The sequence below is a fragment of the Sciurus carolinensis genome, chromosome 1, assembly GCF_902686445.1.
Source record: "Sciurus carolinensis chromosome 1, mSciCar1.2, whole genome shotgun sequence".
Taxonomy (NCBI): domain Eukaryota; kingdom Metazoa; phylum Chordata; class Mammalia; order Rodentia; family Sciuridae; genus Sciurus; species Sciurus carolinensis.
In genome coordinates, this window is record NC_062213.1 from 168,192,079 (window position 1) to 168,216,756 (window position 24,678).

The window sequence follows — 24,678 nt, forward strand, 5'->3', positions numbered from 1 at the left end:
TCCCGGGAGCGTGCATCCCAACTACAAAGCCCAGCCTGCTCTGCGCACCCCAATATTTCTATTGGCGGCAGGTGCAGGGCGCCGCGCTGCATCCTGGAGCTTACAGTCTCCCACGCGTTCTATTGTATCCGTATCCAGTTTGTAGAGAACCTAATAAAAGGGCGACGAGTGATTTTGTTTGTGTAGTATTGTTCGGATGCTTTTCACTCTGCATTAAGTATGCACTGTTGGATTCAAACTAATAGATGAAAGAAAGACGGGAAATTTTAACCTGTCATGTAGTAGAGGCGGAATATTGGAAATACTCAACCCATAACAAAAATAGATTTAAGCCGAATAAGCTTTACATTTTAAATGCCTGCAGTGACCTATGACCTGGTTCCCTTTGTCACTTAGTTTTGCAATAAGAGGCCCCAACTTTGGTTTTCTTGGAGCTTGTATTGGTTGCATTGCTTCTTCCCTAGCGGGAAAGTGCATGCCTGCAAGGCACGAGACAGTGCCATGCAGAATGGGTTTCCCAGGTCTCTTCGGAGACCTGAGCAGGAACTAAATAATGAAATTTAGCTGTCCGATTTTTCTTATTCGCGGTGGGGGAAGGGAAATTCGAGGTCAGTAGGCGACTCGCCCACTGTTGGGAGAGGCTGACCTCACGAATCAATAATTTTTGAATATTAAGTACAGCAGTTCTGGAGACTGGGGAAGCAGGGGGAGGGGTTAGTCTGGCTGGCTACGTAGTCCACAACGGTTCTTCCGAACTTCTCCCCCACCCCCACCATCTCAGCCCACCTTTTTCCGCTCGGTCCTGAGGCCTAGACCTACACGACCATGGGAAGGCAAATCGCGCTGGAGAGCACTTCCCGCACCTTTCTAAGTGATCTGCACCTTTAAACTAACTCCACCCAACTCCGGACTCCGGAGGCACCACCCACATCCGTCTAACATCACTTCCTTCAGAGTTTGGGGGAAAAAAAAATCTGGGAAATCGTGGGTCTGGGTTTAGCAGCGCTTGGGAAGCGAAGCGGACCTCTTTCCCTGTGTGGGGTCAGTCCGGCGGTCCCGCGCACCTAGCACCATGGAGATGTGGCCTCGTCTCGGGGCCACCTGTTTGCTGGGCTTCAGTTTCCTGCTTCTGGTCACCACTTCTGATGGACACATTGGGCTTGGAAAGGGTCAGACCGCGTTCTTATCTTACTCTTTACCGATTCTGGGGCCCAGCCGAATTGGACCCTGCCCTCGTCCTAAAATCGTTCTCCTCCGGTTTTCTTTCTTAGGCCACGCCAAATTTCTCTTTTATCTTCCGCAACCGCACCTAGGGAGCTTGAAGATTTCTTGGGGTAGGGAGTAGTGGGTTCGGGAAAGATAAGATGGGGAAGTTGTACTTTAGGTCTCTCAATTAATTTTTGGGTTGGGGAAAGAAATAGCCTGTAAATTTAAAAAAAGCATGTTTAAGAACCCAGCATAGTGCTGGGCACTTGGTAGGTCCTCCGGAATGGTCACATTCCTTCCCGAAAGAAATAGTGTCCTTTGGAACCTACTCTAGCCTTGAATCTGAAGATTTCCTTACTCTTCCTTGAAGAGGTAGTTACTGCCTCCTTGCCCTGGGAGACAGCACCTGTCCCCAGGGAGATGCAAAGAAAAGGGGCCAGATGAGGGATAGAAGTTCTGCTATTAGAGGACCACCTGTCTTTGGTGCGGTTCAGCCAGTGTGTCTAAAACTGATTTTTTTTTTTTTTTTTTTTTTGAGGAGGGAATGATCAGTAGTTATGAATGGAGGTTAGTATCCGTACTCCATCCCATTATCTACATCTTCATTCTCAGTTTGAACACCTCCTCACCAGTTCTTTCTTGGTTGAAAGTTGGATCCACTGAACTCAGGATTTCTGCTTTTCTAAGTGGGTTTGTTGTACTTGGATCCCACCCCTCCTTCCATTTTTTTTGTACTGACCTGACTATATGGAATGACTCTTCTGGAATATTTTTTATTGTGTTATCCTTATCTTTTACATTCCTTCATGGGTAAAATAATTGTGTGGACTTTAAGTGGACTGAATGCAACCATTCCTTCCTTCAGTACATAATTTTTGATCATCTACCATATTTCTGGCACTGTCACAGGCACTAGGGATGTATTAATGTACCAGACAGATAAGGTTCCTGCTTATATTCAAGTAAGAGAAAGTAAGTAGTGTAGATTCATTGACAAATTAATAAGACAAATTCAGCTGGGCAAATGAAACTGTGATAGAGTAGGAAGTAGTACAAAGGTTTGGGAGGATGAGGGAGGCATTAACTGAGTTAGGAAGATCAGGGAAGAGTTTTCTGAGGTTTCCATTTCTGTGATGAAGGCTGCACAGTGAATTCCAATAGACCAGAATGTTTTAAATACACTGGTAGTATTTACAGAATGTTTTTAATTCCATTGTAAAATAGGTTACTGTTTAGAATGAAATTTTAAGTACTGAGGGAGACAGAAGAGCATAGTGTTAGGAGGTGGATTTAGCTTCAAATTTTAACATGTTCTGATACAAACCAGTTGTCATGTCTGTGGGTCAGGAATTTGAATGTGGCACAGAAGGGGAAAGTTTCTCTTCCATGATGTCAGGTGCCTCAGATGAGCTGGTTATTTCTCTCTGTCGTCTTTCTGCACGGACTAGTATAGGCTTCCTCACATTATGGCAGCTGGATCCCAAGAGGGAGTATCATAAGAGAGTAAGGTTGAAATGCCTGGCATTTTTATGATCTAGCCTTACACGTCACTTGGCATCACTTCTACCATACTCTGTGGGAGCAGGTTCAGGAGGAAGGAACATTAACACCTATACCTGAAATGTGGGGTATATTGAAGTTACATTTGTAAATGGAACATGTGAGATGGGAGATTTTATTGTAATTATCATTGGTAAATATTATCTGCTACAGTGAGCCAGGACCATTTCTGTCTTGTTCATGATCAAGAATATTTGTTGCAAGAGAAATGAATGGTAAACATGATTGTTGTGTCCCTGTCCTTTTAAAAACAAGTAAGTAGGCAGTTACATGACAACATATATGTACTCTGAGAAAGAAAATACCAGGTAACTGCAGCAGCACAATGTAGGACAACTCAGGACAGCGGGAGTTGAGTTTTGAGGATTCAATGAAAAAAACAAAAACACTTAATATTGTGTCACACACTTAAAAAGTATTGAGTAAATATTAACTGGCATTATTTCCTCCCTCAAAGAATGTTTATTCCTGAAAGCAATTAATAATATTTCAAATTTTGTTTTATGTATTTATTATACATGGATTCTTGGAGTATAGATTATACCCCACTCTTCCTCCTTTTCCCCAAAATGCTACCTGAGGCAGTAGTTTCTGAAAATTTTGATAAGTGAGATTTCTTCCCAGATGTTTCAGTAGCTCTGAGTCTTTCCAAAAGATCACCTGGTGATTTGCAGAGAGGAGAGAATGTCCCCACTGTTTCAAGAAAGCACAGTGGTATGGAATGAGCACTAGATTGACTTTGGGAGGCCTGGGTTGTAATCCTCTTCCTTGCAGAGGGAGAAACTAGAAAGCTGTCAGAAGAGGCAGTTCGTTTGCTCTCTGGCTTAAAACAGAGAGATGATTTTGTCAAGTCTCTAGGATAAACTTTGGCACTAACACTTATGAAGTATTTACCTTCTGCTTATTGTCCTGTTCACTTTCACAACAACCCTTTGGAATGAATATTTTTGTTAGCCATGTTTTGCATTTGTGAGAATAGTAAGTGGTGGAGCTAGGATTCCAACTCAGGTCTATGTGTCTGCAGACAAGCCATTTAACCACTGTGTTATTCTACCTCTCAGTACAGTGTTCCCTGTATAAGAGGCATTTGACCTTTTGTTATTTAGGTTTTATCTGCTGGGAGAGGGTGGATAATACTTTTCTTATGTCTTTAGCTTACACTCATTAAAACAATTTTTAGAATGAAGAATTTGGAAATTCTGATGTAAATGCTGTATTTAGAAATGTTTGCTTTTCCTTTTTAAAAAACTGTTTTAGGAAAAGAGCTGCTGGCGTGGGAGACTTTAGCTTACTTCACAGATATCTGGCATAAATTAAGTGGATATGCAGGTGACACTTTAGGAAACTGGACTATCCTCCTGTGTTCCATATTGGCAGGCGAGTGAGTGTGAGTGGCTCTGGGAAGTAGATGATTTTAGTAACAAGGTAAATACTGCACCTGTTCATTTCTTTTGAAGGAGAAACAAACGAACTCAAGTTTTGTGTATTTGAAGTCAGTATTCTCATTTTGCTTTGGTGGAGCTTCATTCCTTCATTCACTTCTTCATTTAACTTTTGCTACAGAAGCAGTAAAGTACAGTGAGGTTATAACTCTGAAATCAACCTGTGTTCTAGGCAGTGTAACTTTGAACAAGCTACTTAACTTCAGTTTTCCTTATCTGTAAAAAAGATAATTAGAGTTTGTACCTAAGAGTTTGTACCTCAAGGTTATTGTGAGAATTAAATAAGTTAATACATGTAAAAGCATTAAAAAATGCCTTGTACATAATAAATGTCATGTAAGTATTAGTCATTATTAATATTGTTATTATCATTATACTATTATTATCATCATAATTATCACCTAAACTAAGCATTCAATAAGTGATGATGGTAACTATTGTGAAAAATCACTTTTTTTTTTTTTTTTTTTTTTTTGCTGTGCTGGGGCTTGTGCATACTAGGCATTTACCCTACCACTAAGTTACTTCCCCATGTCCTCTAATGTGTTTTTTAGTATATTCTCAAATTTTATACACACAGTTGAGTGTTTGTATTATACATCTTAGGGGTATTGCTGTAGACCAGCTTGGGAAGTGTTGGGATACTGGAAAGGCATGCTAATTAGAAATCAGAAAACCTAAATTTCAGATGTTGAATGGCTTCTGTATTTTTCTAGACCTCAGTAAAATGAGAGGGTTGGAATAATTGGTCTCTAGGATTGTGACTCTTTAAACTTATTAAACTTAATTAAATTTAAAAACTGAGGTCCTCAATTGACTTAGTCACATGTGGCTAGTGGCTACCATGTTGAATAGCACAGGTACGGAGCATTCCAGTCATTGAACAGTGGTGGTTTAGGGCCTCTATTAACAGTCTCCCCTGACTGTACACATTATCACCTAGCTTCTGGGTATCCCAGGATTATGGAGAAGTTTAATCTAGTGTTAATCTAACTTCTTTGATTTTCTTTTGGTTGACATTTGCCTTTATCTATTTCTGAATCACATCGCTTTTGACTCTTGCAAGTCCCATTTAAGGTATACTTTTATAAACGTCATAGAGATAGTTTGGATTTTTTTTTAAACTAAATCTGTTTCATCTTTACTAATTGATGAGTTTAGTCCATTTATGTTTGTTGTAATTATTGACAGGTTGCTCTTTTATCTCATCCAGTTTCCGTCTCTACTACTATTTTTCCTATGCTTTTCCCCTTTTCTTTGGAGGTTGAGTATTTACATGTTTTTATTTTATCTCCTTTATTAGTTTGAAATTTGGTATGCTAGTCCTTTTACTAATTACTCTTGAAATTATACTTGTATACTTACCAAAATCTAACTTTACCTTAATCCCCCTCCATGTGGTAAGGGGAACCTTAGAATATTAAACTTCAGTAAGCCCTTCTTTACATATAAGCAGTTGTCTAGGAATGGAGTTTTTCTAAAACTCCATCAATTGGGCTTTACAAATTTTTATGCAGACAATATTTAGATTTATCTACATGTTTATCCATGTATTTTTTCTCTATTTCTTGTATATAGGTTTTTTCTGACATCATTTCCTATCTAAAATGTATCCTTTAGCTATCCGTATAGTTTTCTCTCGTAGGGGACTATTTCATTCTTCCCCCGTCTTCAAATCTCCAGTACTTTCCCACAATGCTTATTCTCAGTTGGTGACCATATTCCCATTTAATAGAACATAAAGGGAATCATAAGAGGCTTTCAAAAATTTCGCCACTACTTTTACCCACCCGTGCTCCCTTTCCTGTTACTTGATAAATCATCCGTACTCCTAGCAAGGGGCTAATCCCTTTATTTGAGTACTAGATTTTGTCTTACCTACTTAATATCATTTTACCAGTGACTCCTACTGTACTGTGTTATTAATTTCCTTTCTTTATTGTATCATTTCTCTCAGCTTTTAACATGTCTTTGCTCTTACATTCTGTATTCACAGCAAAATCTTGTTGACTGCCTTCAAAATATATTCAAGAATCCAATATGATATTTCTCCTAGCAGGACTGTTCCTTCTGAGGACTGTGAGGGAAGGATCTTTTCCAGGCTTCTCTCTTTTTCTTGGAGATGGCCATGTATTCTCTCTGTATGCATGTCTGTCCAAATTGCAGCCTTTTATAAGGATATTAGTTATACTGGGTTCAGGCCTTCCCTAATAACCTCACTTAAATTTGATTACCACTGTAATGATCCTGTCTCCGAATAAGGTCACATTCTGAGGGTATCAGGTGTTAGGACTGCAACATATCTTTAGGGGAAAGGGGATACAGTTCAACCTATAATACCCTTTTGCTGTCTGTTTTCGGCATAGAAGCCCAAGAAATCCATAAAACACAAATTACATTGTGTTATAACTGCTCAGAACCCTCCAACAGCTCAGTAAAAGCCTGCCTGACTGCCTGCTTACCTTCTTTCCCTTCTTTCCTGTACTAGGAATTGAACCCAGGACTTTGTACATGCTAGGCATGTGCTCTACTACTGAACTATATCCCCAGCCCCTTTTATTTTATTATGAGACTGGGTCTCCCTAGATTGCCCAAGCTACACTTGAATTTGCAAACCTCCTGCCTTAGCCTCCTGCGTAGCTGGAATTAGAGATGTTCACCACCATCAGTTAAAAAGTCAGTTTTTGCAGTGACCTGCAAGACCCTCCACTGTCTACTCCTTCCCTTGCCTTGCCTTCCCTTCCCTTATCTTCTTTTTTAACAGATAAATAGTATTGTGTAATGCTTAAAAACAGAGTCTGTACCCTTCTGCCCAGCTCTGACATTCATTAGTTTTATGACTTTGGAAAAGTTATTTAAACTTTGTATCTCAGTTTTCTCATCTGTAAAATGGGATAATGAGACTTCTTCATACGGTTGTGTGGGAAAATTACCTGACTTACCTAAAGTCACATAATTAGTAAGCAGCAAAGTTAAGATCCAAACCCAGGGAGTCAATGTCCAGAGTCCATGCTCTTGACCATTATATGATCCTGCTGAATAAATACTTATTGAAATAATAACGAGTGGTGAATACCTGATGGTGTGTGTGGGGAAACCTCTCAGTGTATCTAAACATGTCTGTTTTGTCCTTATTCTTGCAAGATAGTTTTTCTGGGTATATAATTCTAGGTTTAGTTATTTTCTTTCAGCATTTCAAAGGTGATACTCTGCTATCTTTTGATTTTCATTGTTCCTGTCAGTGTGACAGTGTAATTATTGATCTTTTGTAGGACACACGTAATTTCTCTGTTGTTTGTTTATTTAGATACTGGAGATTGAATCCAGGGGTGCTTTTTATTTTGTATTTTAGACAGAATCTCACTAGATTGCTGAGTCTGGCCTCAAACTTATGATCCTCCTGCCTCAACCTCGAGTTGCTGGGATTACAGGCATGCACCACCATGCCTGGCGCTCTGACTGTTTTTAGTATCTCCTCACTCAGTGTCTTTGTCTACAGTTTCACCACCATTTAAATAATTGTGTATGCTAGACTTAAATCAATCTTCTGTGTATCTCTTGGCCTGTCCTTAACATTGTCTATCTCCATGGCTCTGTGCTGCATCCTGGATAACTTCTGATATATCTTTCCACCTGTCTCTAATTTGCTGTTTTACTCTAGCCATTATATTTTTGAAAATTTGATAGACTTTATTTTTGAAGCAGTTTTACATCTGCAGAAAATACCCATATATGCCCTTTCTCCTCTTCCTCCCCTACTTTCCCTGTTAATATTTTAATGTGGTATATTTATTACAACTGATGAGCCAATATTGATTCATTATTATTAACTAAAATCCCCAGTTTACATTAGGGTTCAGTCTTAGTATTGTATGTTCTGTGGGTTTTGTTGCCATACTAGGAATTCATCCTAGGGGTGCCACACCACTGAGCTACATCTACACCTCTTTTTTATTTTTTGAGACAAGGTCTCTCTAAATTACAGAGACTAGCCTTGAACTTGTAATACTTTTGTGTTAGCCTCCTGAGTCTGTGGGATTAGGGTGTACACCACCATGCCTGGCTCTTTTGTGGTTTTTGAAAAATGTATATGTATTGTGTACCAGGGCTGCCAAAACAAATGCTACAAACTGGGTGGTATAACCAACAGAAATTTATTTTATTAGAGTTCTGGAGACTAGAAGTTCAAGGTCAAGGTGTCAATAGGGTTGATTTCTTCTTGCAGGTAACTGTCTTCTCCGTGTCTTCACATGGTCTTCCTCTAGTGTACATCTGTGTCCTAATCTCTTATAAGAATTAGAGCTGGATCCCATCCTAATGATCTCATTTTAACTTAATCACCTTTTAAAAACTGTATCTTTGAACACAGCCATATTCTAAAGTACTGGAGGTCAGGACATAAACATACAAATTATTTTTTGCGGGGTGCATAATTCAGGCCATAATAACATGTATCTGACATTATAGTATCACATAGAATAGTTTAAAATCACTAAAAAATACTCTATGCACCACCTATTCATTTATTCCCCCCGCCCCCATGAACCTCTGACAACCCTGATCTTTTTGTTATCTTCATAGTTTTGACTTTTACAGAATGTCATATAACTGGAATTATACAGTATGTAGCCTTTTCAAATTGGGTTTTTTCATTCAGCAATACACATTTAAGATTCCTCCATGTCTTTTTGTGACTTGACTGCTCATGGCTTTTTATCATTAGATATCTATTCATTTGTATCTCAACAATTATATTTTTTATTTCTACAGTTCTATTTGGTATCATCACAGATTTGTCTATTTTTTGTGTGAGTTGCATGCCTATTTTCTGTGATTCCATGTGTTATTTCTGTAAACATTTCATACGTTCCTGTTTTTGTATTTTGTGGCTGATAATTCTGATAGCTGAAGTCTTCAGGGTCTAACTCTTGCTTCTACTCTTACTTGTGATGACATGTTTTCTTACATCTTTAGTGATCTATGATTGTGAGCCCATGTTTTTTTTTTTTTTTTTTTTTTTTTTCCTTTTAATAAAATGTTGACCGTCCTAGAGGCTAAAGGGGGGGAATACTTCCCTCCAGAAAGGTTCGGCATTTGATTCATCTAGAGACTACTGATGGAAATTGTTCTAGCCATTTTTTTAAGATTGGGTTAATATAGGAGTCTCAGGTACTCCATTTGCCACATCATAATGAATATTTACTTTCAGGACAGCCTTAACATTTGCTGGTTGTTCACTTTTCCTCATCTGATTTTTAGTTTAGTTTGTGTTTGTGGAGGGATTTCTATTATTACAATGAGTTCATTCTGAAAGCCTGTTTTATGTACAATTTCATTGTTTTGTAGGAGAATATTCCTTCAGGTTGTTTAGCTGGGCACCATGCCAAAGCAGGATTCAGTTGTCTTAGTTTAGGGACTGTGGGTAGAATGATGGTGATCACATTAGGCATCTCCGGTTCTCCTGGGCATCCTCCCAATTTCACTCAGTCATTTGTTCTTCAGGATCAAACTTTGGGCCCTAGGCAAATGACACATTTTCTTTTGACCAGCAGCCCATTCTGTTGGGAATGAAAAGTGATGATGTTTAATTTGGATACTACCTCCATGTGATAATCTGGGTGAATTTTTATTCCCCTGAGGTAGCACTGATAAAAATTAGATTTTTAATTTATTTCTGGGGAAGAACAGTCTGGAAGACAGATGTTGTAGCTGAAAAGGCAAAAGATTAAAGGTTAAATCGCAGATTGGCTACTTAGTAGCAATGTGACCTGAAACAGCTGATGTGACTTCTCTGAGCCTCAGAAGTCTCAGTTGTAAAGAATAGCAAAAGTTACTACCTTCTGATTGTTTACAATATGTTCAACACTGCGTTAAGATTTTTATATTTCTTATTTAATATTTGGTAAAAATCTTATGAGACAGAACTATTATGCTTTTTTTTTTTTTTTTCCAGTGCTGAGGGATCAAACCCAGGACCTCACACAGCCTAGTGCTCTAACACTGAGCAAAGTTCCCAAGCCCTTATGCCAGTTTTAATGATGAGAAAAGTGAAATGTAGGGAAGTAAAGAGGGTTATTGTTAAAGCCAAATTTAAATAAGTTAGCACATGTAGTATGCTAGTCATAGATAAACTGGTTAATAAATAACAGCATTATTATGCTCACTAACATTTTCTGGATATTAAGTCTTTCATGTGATGTGGCCTAAATTAGATTTGTTTATTCAATAACTACTTTATGGAGCACAGTCATGTGTACTGTTAAAAGTTAGGAAAACAGGGGAATGGGACAGATATGGTCCCAGCACTCAGGGAGCTCCCTTTGGAGTGAGGGAGATGGATATATAAATATTTACAATTCACTCTGGGAAGTGCTGCAATGGGAAAAAATAGGCTGGTTTGGGAGTCAGGGGAGATTTATAAGAATTGCCCTCTTATTACAAATGAGAGGAGGGTGGGAGGAAAGGCAGAGGTAAAGTGATTATGAAATAGTGGAGGGGAGAGAGTGCCTGCTGCATTTATTTATTTATTTGTGTTTGTTTATTTTGTGGTGCTGGGGAGTCAAACCCAGGACTTTGAGCATGCTAGGCAATTGCTCTACCACTGAACCACATCCCCAGCATACATGCTGCATTTAAAGAAGTAAAAATACTGTGTATGGGGTTTTAGGAAAAGTTTGGAATGTGGCTGGAGAGGTGGGCAGGTGCCATATCCTCAAAGCCTTTGAAAGCTCTGCTTCCAGCCTTGGAGCTTTATCTTTAGGGCATTGTAAAGCCTATGAAAGTCTTCTTATCCATCAGTGATGTGATTCAAAAAGATCACTTCTGCTAAACAGGGGGAATACTAACAAGAATCACTTAAAATGCATTACCTCATTTAATCCTTACATCAACACTTGATTTTTAAGATATGGAAATTGAGACTTGGAGAGCTTACTTCACTCACAAAAATTCACATACTTACTGGGAAGTGGAGTCCCATGTCTGACTCTAAAGCTGTATTACTATGTCACCTTCAACTAGTTATAATTTGTTATGACCTGCTTTATGTTTACTGTGTGGAAAATTCTCATCCATTCATTTATTCTTATAGTATTGTTGGCATACTCTGTGATAGTTTACAAAGCATTTCATATCATTAATTTCCTTAAAAGCTATTGATTGGGTGATATCATTTCCATTTTATAGACATGAGAACTGAGGCATGGGGTAGGGGACTATCCATGGTCTCATATTTCTAGCCGGGAAGCTGGGTCTTCAACATAGGCTGTTAATAGAGGAAAGCCTTTTTTGTGGGTATCTTATGAACATGACACACTTTTTTGGGTTGGTGCCCTTTGTTCTTTGTGTGAATGTTTATAAGGCTTTTTCCTTCCAGGTTTTGGGGATCATATTCACTGGAGAACACTAGAAGATGGGAAGAGAGAAGCAGCTGCCAGGTACAAAACATGGCTTTACGTTATTTATGGTGGTAAGACTCTTTCTAACCATCAGTGTAGCATTAATTTCAGATGAAAGGCAATGCCAAGGCAGTGAGAACTAAATAATTGCCTCATAATAACAACAATAATACTAGCTAACACTATGTGCTTACTGTGTACCAGATATTAAATTACATGAATTAATTCACCTGACTCTCACAACTCTATGAGGGGGGTACTGTTGTACCTTCTTTTTAGAGATGCGAAAACTAAGGAATAGAGCAATTAAGTAACTTACCCAAGATCACACAGCTAGTGAGTAGCAGAGCCTTGATACTGACCCAGGCACTTCCTTCAGGGCCTGCACTCTCAACCAGAATACTATACTCCTACTAGATTCAAGTAGTCTCATATTCCGAGTGGGTTTAGTTTATGTGCACACAACTCAGATCATGAGGAAGAAAAGGCAGAGCGGGGGAGGGAAGACTAAGCACTGTTTTATAGGCATTCTTCTATTTAATCTTTACAACCTCTGAGTTGGTACACCTGTGAAATAACTTATAATTTTATAGAAAAGGAAATTAAAATGCAGAAAAATGAAATAACTTGCCAGTAATTAAACTACTAGTAGGTGGCAAAGCCAAGACTTGCATTCTCTCCTACACTGTACTGGAGCCATACAAAGATCTACTCCACCCCAATATATGTTCCTACATTATACACACTCGAAATTTCAGAGATACCCACATGTCTCCATCTACTAAACTATATAGTGTTTCCTGCTCCCAGAACAAATCCTACAGTTGCCTGGCTCTGAGTCTCAAACCTTTTGTAGTACAGTTGCCATATTAAGCAAATAAAAACAAAGGATACCCAATTAAGTTTGAATTTTAGACAATAATATAAAATATGTACATGCAATTTGGAGACATACTTCTATAACTAAAAAGTTTTTGTTTATCTTAAATTCAAATTTAACTGGACATCCAGTATTTGTCAACTTCTGCTCAAGAGAAAATTTTCTATTAGTTGTTCAACTTCAAATTTAAATGACAGTTCCTAAAGTCTTTAATGACTTCTCTGGGCAGTTTTCTCTTCTGTTCTCTTATAGCCCAACCAACACCTACGCACTGTAGCATTTATTACTCTTGAGTGTAGGTGCTTGATTCTTCCCATTCAGTCACTTGATCTGCAGGGGAACTGTTTTATGTTCATCTCTAACTCCCCAGCCATGGAGATGTTGTATAATTAAAATGGTTATTGAATAAACATTTATTGGGCGCCAGTAGGTGTAAGAGCACGCGTGAAGAGATCAAGTGTTTATCAGTTGCCTTCTTCATGTTAAATATAAGTGCTAACAGCTTTGCAGTATTTAATGTTCATTAATAAATAAATGGATGGGCTCAGTCTTCGAACCAGGGAGATCACATCTTCCCGAAGCCTGTAACTTTTGGCAAGAATAACTGATGCCATTCTAGTCTGTATCTCCTGAGAAAGCGGAACGAGCCCGTTTCTATAGAAACAAAAGGTCTTGCAAGTGGATAGAAGCAGGAAATACAAATCAGCGAGTACTTCCGGTTTAAACCGGAGACGCGGACAACCCGGAAGGTGACGCGGCGCGTTTGCACATGGCCGCCCCCCGGCTAGGATGCCACTTGTGGTGTTTTGCGGGCTGCCGTACAGCGGCAAGAGCCGCCGTGCGGAGGAGCTTCGCTGGGCACTGGCGGCCGAGGGCCGCACGGTGTACGTGGTGGATGACGCTTCGGTGCTGGGCGCGGAGGACCCGACAGTGTATGGCGATTCTGCCCGTGAGAAGGCTTTGCGTGGGGCTCTGCGAGCCTCTGTGGAACGGCGTCTGAGTCGTCACGACGTAGTCATCCTGGACTCGCTTAACTACATCAAAGGCTTCCGCTACGAGCTCTACTGCTTAGCACGGGCAGCGCGTACGCCGCTTTGCCTGGTTTATTGCATAAGGCCAGGTGGTGCGAGCCGAGGACCTCAGGTGACTGGCGGGGAGGAGAATCCGGGCCGGAATGTCAGTGTGAGTTGGCAGCCGCGCGCCGAGGAGGACGGGAAATCTGAGACTGCAGGCACCAATTCTGTCATCGAACCGGTCTCTATAGTAAATGGGCGAACCCGGGTCTACGTACCTAGGGAACTGGCGCCGGAAGAAGCCGGAGCATCAGATTCTTCAGCTGTAGTGATGCCAGAGTCGGAGAAATCTGTGAAGCATGTGCCCAGTGCCTTTTACCCTCCCGAACTAATGGAGGCTCTAACACTGCGCTTTGAGACTCCTGACTCTCGGAACCGCTGGGATCGGCCTTTGTTTACTGTGGTTGGCTTAGAAGAGACATTACCTCTGGCGGAGATCCGGGCTGCCCTTTTTGAGAACCGGGCTCCCCCACCACATCAATCTACACAATCCCAGCCCCTTGCCTCCGGCAACTTTCTACACCAGTTGGATCAAGTCACAAGCCAGGTGTTGGCCGGACTGATGGAAGCACAGAAGTACGCTGTGCCTGGGGACTTGCTAACACTTCCAGGCACCACAGAGCACCTACGGTTCACTCGGCCCTTGACCATGGCAGAATTGAGTCGCCTCCGTCGCCAGTTTATTTCTTACACTAAAATGCATCCCAACAATGAGAACTTGCATCAACTGGCCAATATGTTTATTCAGTATCTGGGTCAGAGCTTGCACTAATCAGAGCGGTAGGGAGCATCCAAGGCTTCCACTACACTTTTATTTCCCTAGGAAGAATAGTCCGAAGGCCTACAGAGTGTGTTGGTGTATTACTGGAGCTGCTGAATTTGACTGATTTGTTCAAACTTTACTGACCGCCTCTGCCAGGCTCTGAATTTATAGCTTAAGTTTGAGAGAACAGGGAACTAGTCTGGAGGAGCCTGGCAAATTCCTCCAGAGGAGAGAGCCCAAATGGACAGGGATTGCTTAGATGGATTCTACTTGGTATATCATACACTGTTGATTTTCCCCATCTGAATAGTGGGTGAAGAGACTGGATGGGTAAGAATTGTTTTAAAACAGTTGTGAACAGAATCTGAGGATGACACTGTTCCGGACTCTGCAGTGACCAGTCTTTCTTACTACAAACCTTTTCTGAGTTCTCTACCTAATTTTTGCTCTTCTTTATTCTGGTTTCACTGATAAACCCATTGTTTTTGGTCTTTGGGAATTTTTGATTTTGTGAAAGTGGAAGACATAACCAGTGGGTCATTTTCTCTAATAAAATCTTTTAAAAGTAGAGAGGCTGCTGGACTCTCATTTAATGTGACTTCATATTTTCCATGTTACTTAGTGTAATATTTTATATACACATGTATCATTGTTTTATCTTTGGCTGAAATTGTATTTTTATAGTGCTCAGTGAAAGACTAGATTGTTTGGCCACCCTAAAATGACTAATTATGGCACCTTAATGGCTGTTGTGCTTTATTCTGTATTTTAAGGTACATATCACACTAACCCTTTTTGCTTTTGTTAGTTTCTTTGAACAAATGTAAATACTGTACCTACTATATTAGTACCCGTGGTTTTTCAAAGACTAATTAAATTGCCTTTGCCCTTGAGAAGTTTGTGAGAAATACAGAAAGGTGATAATGGGAAGAAAAAGATTGGTGGTCAGATGGTGGTGACAAATGCTTTAGGAGCCCAGAAGAGGGAAAGACTGACTAGCTGCTAGAAAAGGGCAGTTTGGGAAGAGTGTGCCAGGGAGAAAAGAGGGAGGAAGACATTCTAAAATGCATGCTCCGAAAGTGAATGGAGCTATAAAAGTTTGATAGATGGGCTGCCTTGGTTGATGGTGTGTTTATTGCTTGTAAAGTAATCTGGGCCACTTTGTGTTTCTGATGCACAGGATTTGTGTGTCAAATGGAGGTTTGCAGTAGGCAGCCATAAAGGCCTTTTCCATCTTTCATTTTTCAAATATTTTGATCCTTTGGGAGTCTCACTTTTCTCATTTCTATTATGAGACCATTGAGAGTATACCCTAGAGTTGTTTTGAGGATTTAAATGAGATAATGCATGTAAAGCACATTGCACAATGTCATCTAGTAAATGTTTAGCATGCTTTGGCTATTATGGTCACATACATCCCTCTACCCACCTAAACTTGCCCTTCTTATATGGTTTATAAGTCTTTACAAGTACTGGAGGCATAAGTCTGTCCTAGGTTTATAATAAGCTGAAGGCGAGGTTGTTGAGTAATTCATTTATCACTTACTAGATGAGCTAATTTATGTATTTTTACATAATATTTACTTGCATAAATAAATGGCTGTTAGAAGTGTTTGTTATCAATAGTTCCTTATCTTAGGAAGCAAGTGTAATGGAGGTGTAGTTTAATATGGTAAGTACAGTTAAAACTACTTTACCTTGTATAGTATTATGGTGGTATGGTGATAACAGGATTGTGTGATGGACAAAGCCAGTGCCTGCCTACATAGGGCCCTCCTATTTGGCAAATGAAATGAAGCCTTTTAAGAGCTTCATTTAGCCAATCTGGTTCAGGTGGATTATGTTGCTCATTATTTATAAAAAAAAAAAAGCAAACAAACAGTTTTTCATCACTGACTATAAAAATATTTAATTATAGGAAAATTTAAAAATACATAAAAGTAAGAAAAAAATTCAGTCTCATCTATAGCTTATGTTTTTTAACCTTTCTTTTAATTTTAATATTAAAATATTAATTTTAGTATTTTTTTTTAGATGTTGAAGGATTTTTATTTTATCATTTATTTATATATGGTGCTGAGAATTGACCCAGTGCTTCACACGTGCTAGGCAAGCACTCTACTACCGGAGCTGCAACCCTGGCCCCTTCACCTTTATTTTATTTATTTATTTCTATGTGGTGCTGAGAATCAAACCTAGTACCTCACATGTGCTAGATAAGTGCCGTACCACTGAACCATAACCCCATCCCTACCTTATGTTTTGATACATTTCCTTTTGGGCTCTCTTCTCTATAAGGTTGACTAAAACCATATTGAAATTTTATATCCTAGTTTTTAACATGCCAGCAAAATTTTTCATTTACATTTTCAATGATAATATAATAATTTAAAAATACTAGAACCTTTAAAATATTGTAATTTTGCATTTTCTTCCATTCCAGTCTTTCTATCTAGCTTTAAAGCCCAAATCTGCAGAATTTACAGAAATATCAGAATTTATCAATAATTTTGCTATCAAAATCTACTATTATTGAATATTTCAGTTGTCTTATGATTTTCTCAGTTGAAATCATACTACAGGAACATCTTTGTCTCCATAAACTGGTTATTTTATTATAATAGCTTTGAGGAAGTACAATTACTAAATTATAATTTCTTTGTTGTTTTTAAGTGGATTACCTTTGATGGTGATTATCCATAAGTCTTGGTGTGGAGCTTGCAAAGGTAAGTAAATGTTCTAAATCTAAAATCAGATCTCAAATGTGTTGTCAAAGGTAAACATTTAATAAATATTTTCACTAATTCTGGCACAGCACTGTAATTGCTTTAATGAACACTAAAGAAATGTATGACGTAGATTTCCTTCATGAAAGTTGCAGTTATATCTGCAGTGGCCTTTACGGAGATGAGGTGATTAAGGTACAGTTATATAAGTGGGGGATGGTGTTACAGAATCGTAGCTACTAAGGAGGCTGAAGGAGTATTGCAATTTTGAGGTCAGTCTCAGCAACTTGGTGAGACTCTGTTTCAGAAAGTAAAAAGGACTGGGGATATAGGTCAGTGGTAGAGTACAGCACCAGCCCTGCAAAAAAAGCCCTGCAGCAACAGTTATGTAAAAAATGGAATTAAGTGCTAAAATGTCTTGTGGACAATAAATATTAGAGGAAGTTGTACATGGTTAAGGAAGTTGTCCTAGAGGAGGTGGGATTCAAATCAATCCAAGGTTATAATGACTTCATGGCATATATTCTTTCTGCTGTACTACCCTGCTGCTTTCCCAATCAGTTTTTATTTTTCATTTGGTATCCTACACTTATTAAAATACTAGTTGGGAAAGGAGTGTAAAATTAGTGTAAATAATTGTATAATATATGTACACAAACATTTAGTGGTGGAGTGTTGTTACTCTATTACTCTTTAATAGAGGTTGTTAAACTTAATCATAAAAGCACATAGTAGTGTTTTCTCCCACCATTTGTATACCATTATCCTTACTCTATTAATGAGATAAAAGCTTCAGAGAAATGAAGTAAGTGACTCAAGGTCACAACTATGCAAATTAGTGGCAGAAGTAGCACCAGCGTCTAGGTGTCCCAGTTCTGGTTTTGGGAAAAAAAGAAAAGAAAAAAAAAGAAAAAGTCTCATTTATATGAATCAGTTTAGCATATGCCTGAACTACCAAAGAGAATAAGTGATGCTTAGGCTCACTGGGGTTTGGATATGATGTTTCTTCTACTCCAAAATCTTTTTTCTCTTCTAGCTTTAAAGCCCAAATTTGCAGAATCTACAGAAATTTCTGAACTTTCCCATAATTTTGTTATGGTAAATCTTGAGGTAAGCCTTAAAGAATTTCTCCTTTTGTGCTATGATTTTAAGACTTTATTGTTTTGAATTTAATATCATCAAGAGTATAAATCATATTGAATAGAGTTGGTTATTTTATATTTGTTTTTCTCTTGACTTTTCATACTAAGGCTTACATCAGATGTGTTAAAAAGCCATCCAGGATCTAATTTGGGGAGGAAGTAGGAAAGGAGAGTTTGAATAAGATGACTGAATTTTATACTTAGACTAAAGATATAACCATACATGGAGGGTTACAACACCCTGCAAAGGGTTACTCATTTGAGCACCTGCTTAATGTTGGACTTTTCTTTACAGTCTTCCTATTTCCTCATGACACATCTTTTATGTACTTCATATAGACTTAAGGGCTTGGAATACTGAGTCATAGAATATCTTAGACTTGGAAGAAATTTTTAGGCCATTGGTATTATTCCTATTTTATAAAAAGAACATCTAAGACCTCAAGGAGGTATGCAGTTTGATCAAAATCATAGAATCTAGTGAATGATAAAAGTAGGTACTGTGACTTGGCTGTGTTCCCTTTTAGGTCATGCTCTCCAAATGTGAAATTACTTGTATACTCTGTGATGATAATTCCTTCCAAAGTTTATGTAAAGATAATGTTTAAGCAAGAATCTTCTGAACACATTAACAGTTAAGGTTGAGATAGCAGAGGAGTTGCTTATATAGTTAATGGATGTCCCAGATGCACATATATCTGAACAGAGCAGTTACAACATAGTGTGGGGAGAAAGACAACTAGAATATGTCAGCCTATGGTAAATGCTATGGCTCAAAATAAAGGAGAGGGACTGGGGGTGTAGCTCAGTGCTAGAGCACTTGACTAGCACATGTGAGGCACTGGGTTCAATCCTCAGCACCAAATGAATAAATTAAGGTATTGTGTTCATCTACCACTAAAAAATATTTATAAAAAAAATAGAAGATGGCAAGTAGAAGAAAAGGCAACATTTGAACAAAAATCGGAAGCAGAAAGAGAAGTGAACCTCTGATGACAGAGGAAGTGTGTTCAGGCACAGGGAAAGAGCAAGTCCAAAAGCCTGAATTAGGAGTGTATCTGGTTTGTTGAATGATAGCAACAAAAAGCAGGTTAATGGGGCTGAAGAGGTCTGAACAGGGCAGAACATGAAATTTGAGAAGTGCTGTAGGGGCACATCATTTAGGGCCTTGTAGTCCTGAGCAAGAGTGAAATCTGAAGGCCCTTGAGGAGAGGAAGGACATGATCTAATGTAAGGTTTACATTTACCCTTAATAGGATGAAGAGGAACCCAAGGATGAAGATTTCAGCCCTGATGGGGGTTATATTCCACGAATTCTTTTCTTAGGTAAGGCAAAAAAATTCTTAATCTGAAGATTCATGATGTAGATAGAGAAATGGTGCAAGACACTGAATCCACCTTGTGAAACTATACTGGAATGTCCAAAAAGAAATAAAAACCAGTTTTAAGAGAGTAGGGGAGTTCTAAAAACCAGACCTGCAGGGACATGACACTGCAGGGACAAAGATAAGCCACAATTTCCACTCCTTACCCTATGTGCATCTGAGGCAACAGAATAGTACACCCAAGCAAATGTCTTTCCACAGTTTTATAAGAGATAGTTAATGACCATCTAATCTTTGCTCAACATTTGACTGGATTCTATAGGGGATACAAATAAAAATGTTGGCCCTATCATTATTAAGCAGAAAAAAAACATGCTAGAAAGATGGAACTGCAAGTGCCAATCATGGGATTGGGTGGGAGGTATTGTTTGAGGAGTTGCAAGGAATTCATTGTGGTTACAGCATGAAATGCTAGGGATAGGGTGGGGGGGATATTGGGCAAACGTGGGCAGATCTTATTTCCTGGAGGGCATAGTGTATTATATATTATAATTATTGTAAACCCTGTACCCTTTTTTCTACAATAGATCCTAGTGGCAGGGTGCATCCTGAAATCATCAATGAGAATGGAAACCCCAGCTACAAATATTTCTACATCAATGCTGAGCAAGGTACAGTTCTGTTTGAGAAACTGGGGAGGATTGCTGCTAGACTTAACTAGGATGAACCATAGGCAAGGTCTGTGATAGGAACTTAATCCCCAACCTGTTAGCCAAGCAACTCCTCCATGACTAGCTTTTGACTAGATCCTTTATAGGATACAGGAGAAAGATAAGATGAACCCTTCCCTAGCTACTTAGAATCCAGTGGAAGCAGTAGCTAACCCACAGGAACTTGTTTTTTTCCACTGTACTAATACTGTTCTTCCTGTAAGTATTCAGAGGAGGGGGAATACAAACTATTAGCTGAATAAGTGGTGTCATAGATATTAAACTTTAACTGGACCTATAAGTATAAGAATTGTCTTTGGAGACATGAGGAAGACATTTAAAACTATGGAAATGAGGTGTGAGGGGAATGTAGCCCAACATGGAAAGTCTGGATGGTTTGCTACAGATTGTGAGTGGATTGAGTCCTAAAGAATGAGACACAGCAGAAGAATGGAAAAAGCATGTTCCAGGCAGAGTGGCATCAATACAAATAGGCGAAGAAAGGCTGAAATCATCTCAGTTAGTCTTTCTTGATTTCATTCTGGTGCACAGTCATCCTGGGGGAAAGGGTTGGATTTCGTGCCATGTATTGTTACTATTTTCCTCCCCAGTCTCCCTGTTCTAAAAAAGAATTGTTTCCCAAGTTGCCACGTATCCCCTGTTGTCAAATTGCCAGGTGGAGAATAACTTTGAGTCCTTGAAACTCTTATTCTCAGAATAGGAAAGGGGAAGAGATAATGTCATTCATCGCCTTCCCTGGTTAAGAAGAATGGCATTTTCTTCAGCCAAATGAAGATCTTTAGAGATTGGTATTAGTAGATTTTCCACACAGAGAGTGGCAGCTGAGCTTTAGGTTCTAAACTCTTGTCCTTTGAGATTTGCTTTCCCTTTAGAATTTATCCAAGTTACCACTCCCGTCTCCACACTGGCATAGTCCTAATGTGAACACAGGACTCTTCCCTGACATGAAACTGGAACATTCAAACCTGGCTTAACTAAAGACGTAGGCAAAACAAAAGGAAAATAACACTACATTAGGAGCTAATAGTTATGCTTTCCAAGATTTACAGATTCTGGCTCAATCTAGCTCCCAGCCTGTGTTGTGTAGTGGTGCTGTTATAGAACCACCACTCATGGGCCTATATTGAAATAGTTGTCCTTCTTGAAGTGCAAATCCATAGGAGGGAGCCCCAGAGATATACAAGAAATTTCATCTCCTGTCTGCCTAAGGCCTTCCTTCTAGGTTTCTCTTTTATTTTGCCTGAAAACTTGGCTTCTTTCTTGTATAGTCAGTAGTGGAAATGACCATTCCCTCAGGATGCATGTATGCACACACACACATATACACACATATACCCATACACCATCATCAGTATAACCTGTAACCTCTACAGGGAATGAAATAAATGCAACAGTCATCCAAAGACAATGGGGATGGTAGGAAGGTGTTCTCTTCTCTCCTTGGTATCAAGTGAACATAGAGGAAATCAACTCTAATCCTAGTGGGTAAGCCAGAGTAACTACTAACATTTTTGTAGGACTTTGTAATTTATGAAGCACTTCTATCATCCATTCTCTCTTTTACTTTTTAAAATATGTGGGAAATAAGTGGGATTATATAATTTTATAAACAAGGAAACAAATTCAAAGAATGAGTGATATGCAATATGCTGGGACTAAAATCCAGAACTAGATTTTTTTTTAATAGATGGACACAATGCCTTTATGTAATTTATTTTTATGTGGTGCTGAGGATCAGACCCAGTGCCTCATACGTGTAGACCTTGCATTCTTATATTTCTCCAAAAACATTTAAGAATCTACATTTGTTGTCAAACATCAGATATTAAGTTGTGCTTCATATTTTTCCCCTTTATTTCACAGTTGTTCAGGGGATGAAGGAAGCTCAGGAAAGACTGACAGGTGATGCCTTCAGAGAGAAACATTTTGAAGATGAATTGTAACACAGATGTATCCCTTCCTTCATCAAAGATAGTGTTCTGGAAGGAAAGCAGCAGAGGAGGGAATATTGAGGAACTGCTCAGAACAGTTAAAGTGACTGGGAAACCTTGCTTCTTCCTACATTGGAAGGAGCTCTCTTACTGTGGAAGAGATGTTAAAAGAAGGTGGTCTGCATGTTTGTGGATCCAGCAGAGTGTGGCAGACTTCCTTTTGCTCCCTATCACCTAAATGTCCATATGTCTTTGAATGTAAAGGATGAAACCTGACACAGAACTTGGGCCACTTGGAGGTTAATACCTCACACTTCAGTATTTGAGTCTTTTCCCATTTCCTCCTGCTTTGCTCACCGTGGTGGTGAAAGGAGACTAGTAGCATCTTTTCTGCAATGTTAAAATGGCCAGAATAGCAATTTTTAAGAAAAGAGTAAATCCTAAATGTAAATCAGTAATTCTATCCCCTGTCAAGGAGACCAGCCTGTTTTTTGTCTTTTTCTCTTGAGAATAATCCTGGGCTTCTTCCTGAATCCCTGCATCCTCCTTCCTCTTTTCCTGCTCAGGCTTCCCTGTTAGCACGCATGCGTGTGCAGGAATGGCTATGTGCTTGGACTGAGCCCCAACTGGAAGCATGCTTTCCCTTGTTACTGTTGGAGAAACTCAAACCTTCAAGCCCTAGGTGGAGCCATTTTTGTCAAGTCATCGATGATATTTTTGTATTGGGGTTAATCCCCCCCCACACCAAAAAAAAAAAAAAAGATAAAATATTAATTGTTTGTTAAACTTCAATAAAACTTTAAAAGGAAATGTTCTGTGGTGGCCTTTTTGTTATTGGAGGATGGAGGGAGGGAGGAAGGGAAATCACTTCAGGAAGGAAACTAACCTTGAGGGCCAGCTCTACCAGTCCTAACCTAGGACTCCTGCCCTTTCACCACCCACGCCCAAATGCCAGTGCTCTTCTCTTACACTTTTTTTTTTTTTTTTTGGCATGAGTCTTGCTACAAACAAAAACAAAAGACAAGTAAAAACAAAAGTCAATGACTTGGGAGGCTGAGGCAGGAGGATTATAAGTTTAAAGCAAGCCTTGGCAACTTAGTATGGCCCTAAGCAACTTAGCAAGATCCTGTCTCAAAACAAAAACAGGGCTGGAGATATGGTTAAGCACCACTGGGTTCAATTCCTGGTACCCAAGAAATGAAAAAAAAGGTGCATTTACATGAAGTTATAAAAGGCAAAACACCATCTGTAAGAAAGCACATTGGTGGTCACTTGGGGGAGTAAGCCTGAGAAGGGATTGACTGCAAAGGCTTGGAGGAAATTTCTGTGGGGATGAAATGGCTACACAGGTGTACACACTGTCCAAACTCATTGAACTGTAAACGTGAACATTTTATCATGTGCAATTCATACATTTGATTTTAAAATACTCATTCAAGGCTGAGTACTTGCTGAGCACATGGCAAGACCTTGGTTCAATTCCCACTACTGCAAAGTAAAATAAATACTTAAAAAAAAAAAAAAAAAAAAAACTTGCTTATTCTAACTCCCCAAAATCAAATCTTTCTTAGATAAAGTCTGATTTAAATTGATAAAACAGTGAAGAGTAGGTTGGCTACTTAGATAATATATAAGACTGCCTGATAAATTGATTGAAAGCCAAATGTTTGATTAAAATATGCTTAAAGCACAAAAGGTAAATGCATTTTATCAAAGCATATTATGTCTACAAAGATTTTGGTGCCTTCTGAGTAATTTGGGTTATGCAAGTTACTTCTAAGGCAAGTAAAAAAGTCTGAGATGGTAGTTAATAAGCATTTAGTAAGTCTTTGTGGTATACTTGCCAGAAATTGAGAAAGGAATGCTTCTATTGAACAAGTAACACATTTTCTTGCAAATTGGATGCTTTATCTTTCTTTGCTTACAATGTTGAAAGAGGACCAAATTTAATTACCAAGGGATATATTTTTAAATATTAGACCATCAATTTTTTTGGCATAAAAGAGTTCAAAGAATTTTATGTCATGTCAAAAGAATTTTATGTCATAATGAAACTCCTCCCATCTCCATGAATGTACTTAAGTGAACATTATTTCTCAGAACTTGTATTTCTAAAAGTAATAACAAATGCTAAGAAAATTCGATCAAAACTTGGGGTGGCAGGGGTACCGGGGATTGGCTTCAGGGACACTCAACCACTGAGTCACATCCCCAGCCCCATTTTGTATTTTATTTAGAGACAGGATCTCACTGAGTTGCTTAGCACCTTGCTTTTGCTGAGGCTGACTTTGAACTTGGGATACTCCTGCCTCAGCCTCTGGAGCCAGTGGAATTATAGGCGTGCACCATCATGCCTGGCTATTCAAAACTTTTAATGTCATTTTAGTGCATTATTGTGACAATTCTGCCTAAAGGGTTATCAGACTTTTCAAAATAATATAACAATTTGATTAAATATTTACTGTTAATTAAAATCTAGACACTTTAAAACTCTCTAGAGTT

At 38.8% G+C, this 24,678-nt stretch overlaps 2 protein-coding genes across 3 annotated transcripts; both read left to right on the forward strand.

Moving 5' to 3' along the window:
• Nucleotides 1-946: 946 nt before the first annotated feature.
• On the forward strand, nt 947-22,962 carry Txndc12 (thioredoxin domain containing 12). Of its 2 annotated transcripts, none has more exons than XM_047519530.1 (7): nt 947-1,169; nt 11,584-11,644; nt 16,995-17,047; nt 18,084-18,157; nt 19,446-19,515; nt 20,102-20,185; nt 22,109-22,962. In XM_047519530.1, the coding sequence occupies exons 1-7, from the start codon at nt 1,073-1,075 to the stop codon at nt 22,186-22,188; spliced, it is 519 nt and encodes a 172-aa protein (XP_047375486.1). In that variant the 5' UTR covers nt 947-1,072; the 3' UTR covers nt 22,189-22,962. The 2 variants fall into 2 exon arrangements, with proteins under 2 accessions (XP_047375486.1, XP_047375493.1); XM_047519537.1 differs by having other exon boundaries at nt 22,743-22,962.
• Kti12 (KTI12 chromatin associated homolog) lies at nt 12,547-16,230 on the forward strand. The gene has a single exon (XM_047519520.1). The coding sequence runs from the start codon at nt 13,275-13,277 to the stop codon at nt 14,328-14,330; it is 1,056 nt and encodes a 351-aa protein (XP_047375476.1). The 5' UTR covers nt 12,547-13,274; the 3' UTR covers nt 14,331-16,230.
• Nucleotides 22,963-24,678: the final 1,716 nt, after the last annotated feature.

Bases quoted from the DNA above. Each gene is read 5' to 3' on its own strand.
- Txndc12 (XM_047519530.1), top strand. From the start codon at position 1,073: ATGGAGATGTGGCCTCGTCTCGGGGCCACCTGTTTGCTGGGCTTCAGT. The intron at 17,048-18,083 runs GTAAGTAAATGT...TTTCTCTTCTAG, and splicing joins TTGGTGTGGAGCTTGCAAAG to CTTTAAAGCCCAAATTTGCA. The intron at 20,186-22,108 runs GTACAGTTCTGT...TTTATTTCACAG, and splicing joins CTACATCAATGCTGAGCAAG to TTGTTCAGGGGATGAAGGAA.
- Kti12 (XM_047519520.1), top strand. From the start codon at position 13,275: ATGCCACTTGTGGTGTTTTGCGGGCTGCCGTACAGCGGCAAGAGCCGC.